Source organism: Neolamprologus multifasciatus, chromosome 13 (genome assembly GCF_963576455.1).
Source record: "Neolamprologus multifasciatus chromosome 13, fNeoMul1.2, whole genome shotgun sequence".
NCBI classification, from domain to species: domain Eukaryota; kingdom Metazoa; phylum Chordata; class Actinopteri; order Cichliformes; family Cichlidae; genus Neolamprologus; species Neolamprologus multifasciatus.
In genome coordinates this window covers 6428032-6443213 of record NC_140451.1, presented here as the reverse complement: position 1 = coordinate 6443213, position 15182 = coordinate 6428032, and the positions used below count along the sequence as shown (strand labels likewise).

Below are 15182 nucleotides of genomic sequence, written 5' to 3'. Positions count from 1 at the left end.
CACACACACACACACTCCTCCCTCCCTCCAAGTGCCTCTTGTCCGGCCCCCCTGATCTCTGTGTCCATTGGCTTCCACCGGGTCTATTTCTCATGTCCAGCCCCCTCCCTCCGAGCTCTCTGTCTCTCCCTCCCTCTCTCTCTCTCTCTAATGACCGTCCATTGGTGTTGTTACTGCGCGTCCCGTCCGTCCCTCCTCCCACTCCCACTCCCACTCGGGTGCCTCGGCCCTGCCCATGTTTTTGTATGTCGGGTGTCTGTCCATCGCCTGACGTTCAAGTTCGCCGGGAACGTCACGTCCGTGCACTTGAACTTGCACGGCTCAGAGGGGGGTGGGGGGTGGAGGGGGGGGTTGAGGGGAGGGGTGGCGTGTGTGTGGGGGGGGGAGGGGGGGCTTTTGCCATTTTTTCCATCTCTCTCCCCTTCTCTCTCTCTCTCCATCCACCTCTATCTCACTCTCTCTCTTTTTTCTCTCTGCTCTCCTTTCTCAAAAAAGCCATGACGGCGATCCCGCGATCCATCTTCGCCTCCGCGCCATCTTTATATTATTTCTAATTTATTTTTATTTTTTTTCCTCCCCTTGCCCCTCCGCCTCCTCTTCTCGTGGATGTCAGAGGCGTTGGATGAAGATATTTTTTTTTCTGCCCCACCGGAGTCTCCTCTCTAACCCTGGCTCTCCCCGATGTGATCCGCGCTGAACGCCGCCGCCGCCAGCCACCATGTCTCGCCGCAAGCAAGGCAAACCCCAGCACTTAAGCAAACGGGATTTTTCGCGTAAGTAAAAGATGAGAAAAACAAAATGTCATTTCTGGGTCCCTTTTCACTTCATTCAGCTACGATTTTTCGGGGGGGGAGGGGGCGGGAGCGAAGCTGGAACTCCTGGACACCGGACGCACCGCTCGGACCCGCGGTCATCTGGACTTAAACAGCGTGGCGAGAAAGTGCGACACCTCCGTGCGTAAAAGCTGGTCGGAGATCTCTTCCCCCCTCCTCCTTAAAGCCTGTCACAGAGAAAAAGTTTTGCGTGTGTGGGTATAAACCCGCCGCAGCTTCTCGCTTCTGTGGGCTGTTAAATGTACTCGCTGTGGCTCCGGTGCCCCCGCGGTCGCTCCGGTCAGTGGAAGCGCGCAGGGCTGCCGGTAGCAGAGCGCGTCCTCTCCGCGGAGCTTCGTGGAGAACTCACCCCGGAATATCGCTGCCTGCTAGTTCTGCATGCTGCTTGTTCATCTGCTCGCTCTCACATCTCTTCTTTTTTTGGGATTATTTTCAGAAAACCCCCCAAAACAAAAACAAAAAAACTTGGAGGTGGATTTTTGGATCGAGTGGAGGGGGGGGGGGGGGGGGGACAAAAATCTCGTGTCTGACAGTCTCTGTATCAGCAACACGGACGACACAGATCGATATTTTTCTTACACTTAAAAAAAATCCTTGTGCCTCTCGTGTAAAAGCTGTTTATTGATGTTTAGTTTAGATGAGAGGCTTTCTTGCTGAAAGTGCAGATCCTCCTGCAGTTCAGAGTTAAAGACAAGAAACAGCAACAGGACGACAGCATAGCCAGCTCGGTCTTTTTGTTCGTCTTTTTTTCTCTCCTTCCACAGAGATAAATGTGGACCAATTTAAAAAAATAGATTCCAAAGCTATACAGAGCTAAGGTAAGATATAAATGCCAGCCTGTTGGGTTTTTGGAGCTGCAGCGTGTGTGAGGGGAAAAAACTGACAAAATTGTTTGAACTCCGTGGACAGAATCTACTTTTACGCACGGCGTTCTTTTATCGCCGGATCTTTTAATTAATTCCACTTCATCAGAGTTATTTCAGCGTGATATTTTGAGAGAGAGCAGATGAGTGTGCTGAGAAACTGCAGGGCAATTGGCAAAGTGGTGTTTATCACCGCGCCATGTGCCGCACGGTGCGCCGCCTCGCAGCGTTTTCAGCGACGGAAAGTGCCCGCAAACACGAAAACGAGGGAATTTGGGCATCTTTACGCTTCGGTGTTTCGGTATGTTGACTGTCTGTAGTCCGTGTTAGGCTGTTGGAGTGAGACAGAGTGTGTGTTTCTGCATGAGTCTGTGTGTGTGTGTGTCCAGTTGGGTGACAGTCACAATGACCGCGTGCCGTCGCTAGGAGGCAGAGCGCGATCAGAAAATCCAGCTCTCGACTTGAACCTGATGAGTTTCACTGCCGCCCCTATCTGCACGGGCTACTATTTGGCGATCTCTTTAGAATAAAGGGAGAGTGTACAAGACATGGGGAAGGAAAGAGGGAGGGGGGAGAAAACAAGAAAAGCAGGGAGACCCCCCCCCCCACACACACACACACACCACCTCCACCATACATCCCCATCTTGAATTCCTCTTCATCACCTCAAACCTACTTTCTTTTTTATTGTTCTTGTGCATCATTTATTTACACTCAGAATATACATCACCTCTGCAGACTTTTGACCCCCCCCCACCCTATAGCTCTCACTTGACACACACACGCTTATTTTATTTTTGCATAAATTTTGTTACTAAAGCAATTCAGATTTTTTGGCCTCAGAAAAAAAAAAATCAACATCGTGTGGTCAGTTTTCAGTTTTAGCACCTGTGTTTTTAAAATCGATTTTTTTAACTTCTTCTTCTTTAATTTTTATTACATTTCTGTTTTTTATAGAACATCATTTTCATCGCAGCCCCAGTGCTTGCTTTTACACATTGGATTTTTTTTTGTTTATTTCCTCTAGAATAAACTACATTATCAGTCATTTTTATGTTTTGCCAAGATGGTATTTAAAAAAAAATTCTTATTATTCTGGGAGGCAGTCAGCCAGCAGTTTAAACATCTACTTTTACAGATCGATGAGAGAGGTGGAACTTTAACGGTGGACTTGGCTGAAATGATTTTCTAATTGATGAAACATTTATAACTTTATTTTTTACAGTCATTCCACCCCCCCTCCTTTAGGAAATGTGATAGCTTTGTTGTGCATGTTCCGACATGTGGATTTAGACACATAATCCTCCTCTCTGCTCCTCTCTGCCTGTTTATTTCATCTACCTGCACTGCTCTAAAAATAGACACACGGCTCTCATTTAAACACGTTTTGTATGAATTTAGCGTTCATATGCTTTTTGAATCAAATCTTATTTAAGGTCTCTCGCCCTCCTCTCCTCATGCTCTGCTAAACACTCCAGACATCCCCTCTCAAGTTCAACTTTAGAGGTGAGGGGCTTATGCAGCTTCCATTAGATTTTGTTGTTATTGTTGTTTTATCCGGAGAATTTAATGCCCCCTTCTTCTTCTTCCTCCCTCCGCCTCCTGGGAGCTGTTGTGTAACTTGTGTGGCATTGTGTTGACCCAAGTTAAATCAAAGAGAAGTGTGACTGTGTGTGTGTGTGTTTGGGTGGGGTGTGTGTGTGTGTGGGGGGGTGTTGATGGGGCAGAAGCAGCGGCTGCGGTCTTGGTGGAATTTACCATGTTATCTTCATGTCCCAGTTTGCGTACAGATGTCGCGCAGGGTTGCGGCATTCTGATGATATTTCCTTGAGGGGATGTAGTCCACGTTTAGACCCCCCCCCCCCCCACACACACACACACATACACATTCCCACACACACGCAGGAGCTCTAACCTATCCCTGTTATCAGACAAAATCTGTACCAATCAGCCAGACAGTGAAAATTAAAATCTATTTTTTGATTCTCTGTGGTCTTAAGTTCATTAAAATGTGAAATTGGCGGCTGAGTAAAGAAGGTCAACACGCATCAGGCGGCTAGTGCAGAGTCACACTCTTCACCTTGGACTGGAAGATTTTCTTTAAAAGAGGGACGGTGAATTATGTTCTCCCGTTTCGCCTCCCTAATTCGGCCGACTGCGCCGCTCCTCTCCCTCCTGCTGCAGGACGAGTCTGGCCTCCACAAAAGGCTTCTTAAAAAAAAAAAAGCAGCGAGGAGTTAATCCGGCCTCGGAGGGGTGAGGAATCGGGTTGAACGGCTCATTTTGGGGCGATTTTCCCGCTGTACAAGAGCCTGGTATCTAAGAACTATAAGTCAGCCACATGTAATCGAGGCCGAGGATTGAGGGAAGAGTTTTATTTCGCCCACACGCATACATGCACACACATGGGCACGCGTGCACACACACACACACTCTCTCTTCGTGCAGCCTGCCCTCGCTTCCCGTTCCCCGGCACATATGTTGGACATGTTTGTGACAGTTTTCCCTTCTGCTGATTACAGGATCAAACCCTCTACAAACAAGGTTAGGCAAGTCAAACTCGTCCACATCTTTAGTTTTTTTAATTTTATTTTTCTTTCGGTGAATACTGTGTTTAAGCATCATTTTCTAAGCTCTCATTGGCTACCAAATTGTTATCTTGGAGCAATCTGATTGGAGCTTTGCAGATTTTCAGGATAGAATTTCCCACCATTTATTGTTGTGATCCACACCGGCTCGCGTTGTAATCATTTTCCCTGTATTACATGCTTTTCTATCATTACAAGGCACATTTTCTCACCCCCCTTATTGTGCGTGCCGCATGCCGACCTTTTATTTAGCTTTGTGTCTCTCTAACTGTGATCCACACTGAGAGAGGTTTTGTGGATTCTTCCTTGTCATCAATTCTCACAAAAAAAACAAAAAACAACTGTATTAATAGGTTCGAATTACAGGAGAGAGAAAAAAGGAAAATATAAACATGTGGTTTTTGCTTTTCTGTTCTGAGTAAGCATCGCCTTCTAATTTCCCTCTTTCCTCCCACCCCTGTCTTCTTCTCTCCCTCTTCCCCTCTGACTTGCCAGCAGCTGAGCCCCTCTCCACGGCTGTTGTCTCGTCGGAGGAGCTGTCGGAGCGCTGCTCGGAGAACTCGGAGGAGAGTGGCAGCCTCAACGGGCACCACCCGGGCTCGAACGTGGGCCGGCTGGCCCGGCTGGGTCATGACGCTCACCCGTCTCTGGAGCAGGACCTGCTGACCTGCGGCCAGTGCCAGGCCACTTTCCCCCTGGCGGACATCTTGCTCTTCATTGAGCACAAGAGGAAGCGATGCCACGGTCCGCCCTGCCTCACTGTGGGCAGGGGGCTGGACAAGCCCCCCTCCCCCTCCCCCGGCTTGGCCCTCACTCCTTCGCCTGCAATGGGCTCCCTGCGCAGCCGGAGGCTGGAAGTGGGTGTCCAGGCCACACTGGCAGATGAAGATGATGACCGGTTCTCATCACCCCGGGGCATTTGCCCCAAACAGGAGCCCCTCCCAGGTAACCAGAGCTGCTTTCACACCAACCAACACACATCACCTCTTTCTGGATACAAGCACAGCCACCATGTGGCAAGATCATATCCCCAGAGGAGCCCTCAGTATCAGCTTAAGTGTGAACAAACCATTCAAATCAGACAGAAGCCAGAAAGTGACCAAGACACAGTCAGAAATGTCACCCGTAGGTGTTCTAACGCGCTCACTGTCGAGATTATTTCCTCAGTGTTTTGGATGCGCTCACTGCTGCAGATGAGCGGATGTGTGTGCTTTCTGCAGCGTGAGCTCTTGCTTTCATTATTTCACATTTTATGTCCAAGGAAGCTTTTTTGTTTGTTTTTTTTTGTTTTTGTTTTGAGACACACACACGTGACAGAAATCTGATTGGCTGTTAGTGGTTAGAAGGGGGTGGAGCGGGTGAGGTGTATGTGTGTGTGTGTGTGTGTGTGTGTGTGGGGGGGGGGGCTTTGTGTGAAAAACAACACAGGTGTGGCGAGGGTTCACCTGTGTTGACGCCCTGTGGTTTGATTTAGGGCGTCTTTCTCTTCTTTCTTTTCTTTTAATTTTTTTTTTACATGTGTGTGTTTTTATCAACAAAAAGCGTGTGTGTACCCCTTCTACAGTTCCCCTAAAATTCCAGTGTGTGTGTCTGCGTGTGTGTTTGTGTGTTATGGAATGTGAGTGTTTTCCCAGTTTGCCCAGCTTGGCCACAGTGACTAAATCCCACAGGCCAGTTGCAAAGAGCTAAGGGTGACCTTGACTTTGTGGTGCCACTGGTCAGCATTAGTTGTGTGTTTGTGTGTGACTTTGAGTCTGGGGAGTAACTGCGGCCTCTTTTTGAGTTTGGGTGCAGAGAATCTGTGTGCATGAAATGTGTGTGTGCGTGTGTGTGTTTTTCCCTCTCATGTGGCCCTAGCAGATGTGTCCTGCTCTTGGTGTGGTTTTCACCCCCCTCTTTCCCACCGCCACATCTTACCCGCCTAAATGCAGCCCAGCTCTCCATCAGCTTTCATTCTTCTTCTTCTCTGAGTTTACCTCCGTGCCAGACTTCATAGGTAAAGCTGGCAATTTTTCCTCCACTTTAGCTGCACCGCCTCTCTTCCTTTTCCCAGGAATCAAATGAGAGGCGAGCAGAGCGAGGGAGGAGGGGGGAGAAAAAAAAGTTTTGCTCATGGAGGGAAAGTCGTTTATTTAAAGCGTCTTAACGCCACTAATTATTTGTTGCGGCGCCATTTCTTTCTTTCTTTTTTTCCTCGTGCATTTTAATTAGCAGTAGTTTTTAGTGGCGGGCTGCCTGTACTAAATTAGCTGTTACAGAGAGAGAGAGAGATGACACGGAGCAGCGGAAACGCATCAGCGTTGAAACGCAGCACACTTTGCCGCTTGAACGTAACTCGGGAATCCTAAATGTTGCAGTTTGTTTTTTCCGCTTCAGCGTTCGAGGAAACAAACGTGATCGAAACCACCAGCTCAAAATTTACAGTGGAGGCGAGGAAACGGGATGGGTTTGACCTTTGACCTTTGTCTCTACGGCTCTAGAAAGACTTTTTTTCCCCCACTTTCTGTAGCGTCTGCATGTTTGATTGCACACTCCCCCCATACACACACTCCCACACACACTCAGACGCTCACCAGTTAAACTGGGTTATTAGAGCGATTTACATCATAATACCGGCGTCTGGTGGCTTCAATAGCGTTGTGTGTGGGAACGTCTTGGTAGGAACAGCTGTACGCTCAGAAGGCAGCGTTATATATCTTGTCTGATGTCGATGTCGAGGTGGACGGGAGACCGGCCGAGCGTTATTATTAAATGTTGGGAATTTTCGTCTGGAAAAGGAAAACCCCAGCCTTTAAACTGTCCGTCTGCTTTATTTACACCCTGTCCGCTCTCCTTCCCCCCCCCCCCCCCCTTCCCTTCTCTTCTTTTCTTTTCTCCCAGCCGCTGGATCCACACCAGCACAAACCTCACATGCTGAATTTGCGCAACACATTCAGTCTGATAGCCGATAATCAAAGCCAGCGTTTCCCTCCTCCTCCTCCTCCTCTTTCTCTTATCCCTCCCATCCCGACCAAACCCATAGCTTTCATCGTAATTGACCTCAAACTGTCACGGTGGAGTAAATATGTGAAAGAAAAAGTAATAATCTGCCGGAATTTCAGCCGAGATTATTGCCATCCAAAAACAATGACACACACACACAAGCAAAGCAAGGTGAGGGCTGCTGCTTCCTCCTTGCTGTGTATGAGGCCTCTGCTCTCACAGATAGGCCTTAAAACAGCAATGCAATTAATGGCATTAAAAAAAAAATCTACAGACTTGTAGACACATGCTTTGTCATTAATCTCAGTATTTTCAGTCTAACAGAATTTCTACTGGGGTTCAGTTTTTGCCTCATTATTACTCTGTTCATTTAAATCAGATAAAATAGGACCATACCATCTTCATTTTTCCTTCCCTTCCCCCCTTTTTTTTGTTGTTGTCGCTGCGTCTCCATCTGCTTTCTTTTAGAAACAACCAAATATTTTTCATCTCACATTGGAGGAATTATTTTACAGCACCCCTCCCTCCCTTTTTTTAATCGCTGCATACGTTTTCCTGCATGTATCTTCTCATGTATATAATGATACTCCGGCTGCTTGTTGTAAAATATGTCTGTGGTCAGAGAAGCACAGAGTGGCTGTGAGGCTCAGAGGAACACAAAGCGTCCGACTTGTGCCGGAACGCTGCTATTTACATATCAAACAGCCCCGACCGAGTAGAGCTGACACACACCTGTGTGTGTGTGTGTGTGTGTGTGTGTGTGTGAGAGAGAGAGTGAGGACTGTACAGGCAAAATGCCGATCGGTGATGCAAAAAAGCCAGCATAAACGCTCACCCACACACCCACACACACACATACACACACACACACACACACACACACACACACACACACACACACACACACACACACACACACATTTAGTGCTCTCTCTCTCTCTCTCTCTTGCCCATTTATTCTATTAATCCCTGACTGAGATGAAAATTCTGATTATAATCCCTGAGGCATCCCTCATTCAGAAACAGCATCGCTAATGTCTCAAAAGAGTGGGGCTTCCGCGTGTGTGCGTGTGTGTATTTGCGTGTGAATGGCTGAATCTTTGCTCCTTTTACTCAAATTGAAAAAAAAAGAGGCTTGAAAATTGAAATTTTAGCATCAATTCTTCGTGGATTACTTCGACGGCAAATGCATTTTTTTTTTCCCGCGCTGTCCCGATTTGTCAGTTGATTTCTCGTAATTAGCACAAAGGGCTGAAAACCAGTCCTAATATTTGTGTTAATGAGCTCAAATTGATACACGGCCAGTGCGGAGAATTGCTTGTCTTTACTGACCAGTGATTTCACTGAGAATTATTGGCTGATAAGCTGAATTAGCTTATCAATATTAGCTCATTAACCCAGATATTATCGCCGCTTGGACATGATGATAAATCGCTACATTTCTTGAGACAAATTTATCATTCCCATTTTTTTCCCTTCCTTCCTTCCTTCCAAAAAAAAAAAAAAAAAGGCAAATGCAGCTCTTCATGCTAGTCAACCCACTGAGGAGCCATCCTGGCTCAAAGCCTCGTAACATGAGCATTGTTAGTCTATGATCTACTGATTAGCAATTAGCTTATCATCACCGGCTAATGCTGCCCACCTCAATACACATTAGTGCATTTTTAACACCCATTCATTGCCTGGCTTGGTGTCAGATCGCTCGCTCTCCATCTCACGTCTGTCCTCTCTCTTTTTTTCTGTTTTGGCTCTGGCGTCTCTCTATCTTTTTCTTTCGTTCTCTCTTGATCTCGCTGCAACATTAGCAGTCAATGCAAATCCAAGACAGCCAATTGATACTGAATCAATTACAGTACGTTCGGTGTATGTGTGTGCGTGTGCGGCCATGTGTGTTGTGCTGTGGCGCATCCCAGCGAGCCTACAAAGAGATTTCACACGCTGGCTGCCATCACTAATCTATTGTTGCTGCCCCCTCCCTCTGTTTATGTCCATCTTTCTTTCATTCTTTCCCTTCACTGCGTTTTGTTTAGCGGCCTCGAGTGCAGCGTTTGAACAGTGGGAATGTGGCTTTTGTCTTGAAGGAAGCCTGCCGAACGTAAACGCTGCCGGTGTGTGCGAGGAAACATCAGCAGCAGGGTAGAGCATGCTGCACACTGAGATGAGTGGGAAAAGTTCATAATCCTTCAGAGAGGCCTTAATGTTTTCTATTTGATGCTCACAAAAAAAATTCATGATTAAGTAACTGAAGCTCTGCATATGGACAGCAGCAAAGGGGAAAAAAGCCTTTTGGTGCTGAGTGTTAAAGAGTAGCAATAAGACAAAGACAAGCCTGTTGATTCGCCCTTTATCCTGTTTTATAATGCTCATAGTTTTTTGTTTTTTTACATAAGTCACAGCGCTGAACAAAAACGTAGCCTGGATTTTCATTTAGAGAGCCACTCTAGTTATTTATCTTGAACTTCTGCAAAGCTGGATGGTGACACAGCAAAAGCACGGTGTGTCCTGACGTTTGTAACCCTCGCTGCCTCTACGTCATGCACATTATATGTAGTGGAGAGTTCCAAGATGGAAGTAGAAGTAGAACTTTTTTAAAGGTTTATTTTGGGCAAACCCTCCAAGCAGTCTTTATCAGATCTGACTGCTGATTGTACACGTGCAGTTCGTGAGTCCTTCAGACGTAAATCTACGTAATCCTAGAAAAGAGGGGGGCCCTTGCAGCGAGAGATGTTTCTAGAAGACTTTCCCCTCATCCTTCAAACCCGGTTGCTGCGGTTTGTGAGGCTGACTCGTGAGGTAACCCTGATGACATCACAGAAACATCAGCCGGGTTACTTGTGACTCCCCTAGGGGACATTAAACAGCTGATTTCTTGGCTGGAGTAGGACTAACAAAGGAAAGTAAAATGATATTCCAGCAGAGACTCTTTGGACGCATATTAGGTTGACCTCGGCTGCTGTGACCTTTGATCTGTTGAGCTTCTTTGTCACCGTCAGATTCACTTTGTTATAGCGCTTCTTAGAAGATGGCAGCTTTTCAATGAAATGCAAAGCAGATGTATTATTGTTGCAAAGGCGTGCTAGCTTCTACTATTTATGCAAAACATTTTTCCTCCGAATCATCGCCTGGTTGGGCAAGAAGCGTCCGTTTCAATTTGCACATGTTACACTGTTTACATTTACGGTGGTTTTGGAGTAAGTAGACGAGTAGAGAGCGTGTGCACATGTGCTGAGTCTCCCTCTGCACATGGATCGTGGCATAATCAATGCAGAATAAAAAGTGCTCATTATATTAATAACAAATAGATTAAAATCACACAATAGAATCCTTAATGTGGCGTTCTTTCTTTCATACTTTTGTCAGGTGCTTGCTCACAGGGGACTGTCGGATCATTGGGAATCTCGCTCCGATGTCGCCTAGTTTTTACTTTAATTTACCTCTTCACATCCGCCAGGTGAACCACTTGTTTAGGGTCAGGGATAAAATGCATCTCAGCTTCATGCAAAACAGGTATTTCATGCTACTTCTCTTGTACGATTTCCTTTTGAGTATGTCTGATTGATGAAGATATTATACAAAAGGCTAGACGTGAACCTGAACCTAGGCCTGAACAGGTTGCTGGTGACCTCGTGAATGTTAGGGGGGTAGAAAGTGCCTGCTGTTGTGAATTGAATTGACTTGAATTAAGTAGAAGAAGAGCATGAACTGTCTATGAAGTGGGAAATTACATAAGGTGCAATGGGAAGATCAAAACATGGAAGCCTCTTTTTTTTTTGTTTATTTTTTACAGTGCAAATCAGCTTTGTCAGCTCTGTGGGAAACGATTTAAAATGGATACAAGAGCCGTTTCTTTATTTACAGCATTGTCTGCTGAGTCTTCCTGGGACAAAAAAACCTGCTTCCACAGGAAGTGATGAGTTTTATATGTGCAGTGGGTTTGGACTAAATATAAAAAGAACAGGGCATGGACAGCAATCACCACCGCCACCAAGAGACAACAACAACATCAAAGGGTGAAAAAAAGAAGAAAAATCAGAGGGAAAGACGTCACGCTGCCCACACACTTTGACTGACAGCTGATCCCTGGGAAGTGCGGCGCAGACACTCTGCCGCAGCGACGTCGGCCAAACACAGAGACAGATCAGTTGAAACAAAAAGACCCCCGTCCCCCACCACCTCCAGACGATCATGGCCGGCAAAACCCCGTTCCAAAACAGTGACAGCAGCAGGCGTGATGAGAAAAGAAAAAGCAGTTTGCTGTATTTACAGCGGTGACAGCGTGTCCGCGACGTCCGTGACGTCAAAGCCCACTACTGTACGCGCTCTGTGATGGAGGATTGTTTATTGATCTGGCTCTTTGTGTTTATGCGAATGATTCGACATCCATGCTGCATTTACTTCTTCGTGGTGAGAGGGAAAGCTGCTGTTTTTGGCTGCTCGCTCTGTGTGTGTGTGTGTGTGTTTATTCCACACGCACTCGGCTCGGTCTGCTCGGGGGGTGCACATGTAACGCAGCTCTCTTATTATGTTGAAGCCAGTTGAAGGGCTGTTCATAAAACTGTTTATACACTACAAAGCTTATTTATATAGGCCACTGGATTACAGCCTGGCTCTAAACACCACACACACAGATACACGTACACACGCATGCATATATTCACATGTACATGCAGATGTACCTGTCATTACAACAGGCCTGCATGACTGTGGCACAAGTGTGTGTGTGTGTGAACTGGCAGTGTGGATGCAGGACATCCCTTTGTGAAGTGTGCCACAGCTGACAATGCATATGTGTGTGTGTGTGTGTGTGTGCATATGTGTGGAGGAGCCTGGCTCCTTGCTCTGGTTTTATGTTCCCCGCTTGGCTGAACTGCTACTACAACTGCAGCAGAGGGCCGTGCACACACACACCACACACCCTATGACTGTGTGTGTGTTTACTGTACACGCACAGCTCTGTATGAGTGGGTCTAATCTTTTATTTTGGCATTACGTGCATCAGTCTGTTTCTTTCTGTTGTTCCCGCCACCTTTCCCCCTCCACTTTCTGTCCATTGTCAGCAAATTGAAAGCATTTCGTAGTGCCAAATAAAGTCCTCTTCAAAGTAGGATAACGCATGTCGTTCCATTTTTTTTGTTTAACACGTTCGACTCTCGGCAACAGAGTAGACAACCTTAAACTGCCTGACTCCTGCAGTCTAAAATCACCAGAAACACAAGAAGCCCGAAACGCTCCCTCATTCAATTCCAGCAGGTATGTCATGGGCCTCGCTCTTTTAGTTTGCAAAGCCAGTATCATAGTAACCAGACATGCTAATCAGCATTTCCAGCTGCAAATGTGAATTCTTGTAGGCAAAAATAATGTTTTTTTTTTTTTGCTAATTTCTAACATTTTACAAACCAAACAGATATTTTATTGATCTGCATTGATGAACAATTAATACAAGATAATAAAAACTTACTCCTAAAATGCTTTGTCACAAATTCTGAAACAGATTTGACTCTTTATCCACGAATAGCAAAATTTTGGAAAAATGATATTGTTATCAGGTTTGATGATGCCCCCTACTCTTCTCATGAGAGACAGTGCTAACAAGTAGCAGAACTGTGTATCATCTTTTCTTCTTCTTCTTTTTCCAGAACCACTGAGTTGTTAAAAACCAAACGGCATATTGTTACGCTCAACAGTTCCAGTAGTTGCTGTCCTCAACTAAATGGTATCGTGGCAAGTTTCTGAATCCTTTACATTACGTAATAGTTCTGTATGAGACAGCGTTGTTGGATCATAATCCAGGAAAACACCTGATCCCACGGTTTCTGGCAGTATTTGCTCTTTTAATATTGATTATTTGAAAGAAGAAAAACATCACTGTTGGTGTGGAATTACAAAAAAAGAATTGTAGTACATTTCAGACGTATCGTTTAAAAACCTTTAATTGAATATTTCCATTCATGAGTTAAAAAAACCATCACATTGCCACAGAAAATTATTTTCATGCGATATGTCAGGTAACAAACAAACCTGTGATTTTTCTTGTTCCATCTTGAGATGCTGACGAACACGTCGCTTAATAATACTTAAAAAAAATCACACACGTAAACGCACAAACAGCACATATGGGGAACTCCCCCATCGCTGTCACCAACACACCCAGGACCAGCAGCAGCAGCGGCGGCGGCGCTGACTTTTCCTGATAATTTGCGGAGGCTCATTTGAATTTTAAGCACTACTTTAATCTTCAAAGCTCAAATGGCTTTATGAATATGCATGCAGTGGGCAGACTTTAGTTCATTACCTAGTTGTAAATTCTAATGACCATTAGGTCCTCACAGTAATTGCCAATTGTTTTGCATTTTTGATTGGCCTATTACCATGCACATTCGTGGCGCACATCAGCCACGCTTGTCAGAGCTGGCATGTCAAGGGGTGTTTGTGTGTGTGTGTGTGTGTTCTCATTTGTGCCTTGCTTTCAGATATGTGGGTGTGTGTTTGTGCGAGCTGGGTGTGTTTTTTAGGCTGATATAAATGAAAGTAACATTTTTTTTTATTGTGTGAAGATTGAGAGGCGAGCCAGAGATTGGACATATTTAATTTACATGATGTCTCGTCTGTTCCCTCATTACACTGCTCGTCTCACACACACACACACACACACACACACACACACACACACACACACACACACACACACACACACACACACACACACAAATTTACAAAGCACACCCAATGCAAACCATCTGGCTCGCTCCTGTACGTGTCGGTCCTGACATGGTGAAATGATTTCTCAATGCTCATCTCTCTTTCGCTCTCTCTCGTTCTGTCAGCCTATTCATTTTTAGCGCCCTCCCCTTCTTACTGCTTTCTGTTTCTCCTTGAACAAACAGATGTCAGATACCTCTCTCTTCTCTCTCTCTCTCTCCTCGTCCCTCCCCAGCTCCATCTAAGGCTGCCATTTTGGAGACAGCGATTCGTCTTGCTAAGTGAGTTTCTCTGTAAACATCGGTGAAAACTCTTTAAAAAAAAAAAGAGAGACGGAAAGAAAATGAATTCCATTGTTCTGCACTCAGCAGAAAAACATGCACACACAAAATGCAAGCACCTGTACGCACGCCTTCAAAAAGAAACTCATTCTGAAAAAGGTTCCTGTGAGAGGAAGACAAAAGGCGGGAAAAGTCGATGAAATAAAGCCATTTTTTTAAAAATCAAATAACGAGGCTGGACAATTAAGAAAGTGAGAACAGCAACCAAGAAGAACTAACGCGAGGGCGCTAAGCTTCATGTTTTCTCCTCCGCTTCCCTTTGTTGCTTTTCCTCCTCTCATCTTTTTAGCCTCTCTCAGCCTCACACACAAACACACCTCGTTTTCCTCATGTCTTCCCAGTTTGTGTACAAGCGCTGTGAGGGAGATATGTGAACCTACATAGCGATGAAAAGGAATTCTTAATTGCCCAGAAATGAGCAATGTTACAAACGGTGGTGTAATGGACGCAGTCGAGTGGAAGGTGTGTGTTTGTGTGTGTGTTTCGAGGGGTTGTCTCTGGTAGGACTCACGAGGCCTGTTTCCTGAGGTCTCTTTTAGCCCCGTTGCAAACACACACACACACACACACACACACACACACACACACACACACACACACACACACTATATATACCTCTGGCTGCTGTTACTCACTTCAAAGTTGTTAATATTCAGCTGGGAAACTGTATCCAGAACACAGCTAAATTATTAAGCGTATGAACTTTTTAGGCAGTAAGATGAACTGATGGGCCACATCTATGAGATCCTCCTCTTCTTCATGTGTGTGTGTGTGTGTGTATACATGCCCTCTCCTTCTGCCCGATGCTTGGTCTTTGGCCAAGGGCATGCATAATTGATCCTGGACCCGCTATCATTTTCTTGATGTAATTGCCCC

At 45.6% G+C, this 15182-nt stretch overlaps 1 protein-coding gene across 2 annotated transcripts in view; it reads left to right on the top strand.

Moving 5' to 3' along the window:
* The first annotated feature begins 386 nt into the window (after window positions 1-386).
* Window positions 387-15182, top strand: part of bcl11aa (BCL11 transcription factor A a) — a 53196-nt gene continuing 38400 nt past the window's right edge. The window contains exons 1-2 of one of the 2 annotated variants that reach the window (XM_085182549.1): window positions 387-773; window positions 4783-5229. In XM_085182549.1, coding sequence (XP_085038675.1) covers window positions 719-773; window positions 4783-5229 — 502 coding nt within the window. In that variant the 5' untranslated portion in view covers window positions 387-718. Of the gene's footprint in view, window positions 774-4779; window positions 5230-15182 lie in introns of both variants that reach the window. The other variant, XM_085182548.1, reaches the window with a different exon arrangement.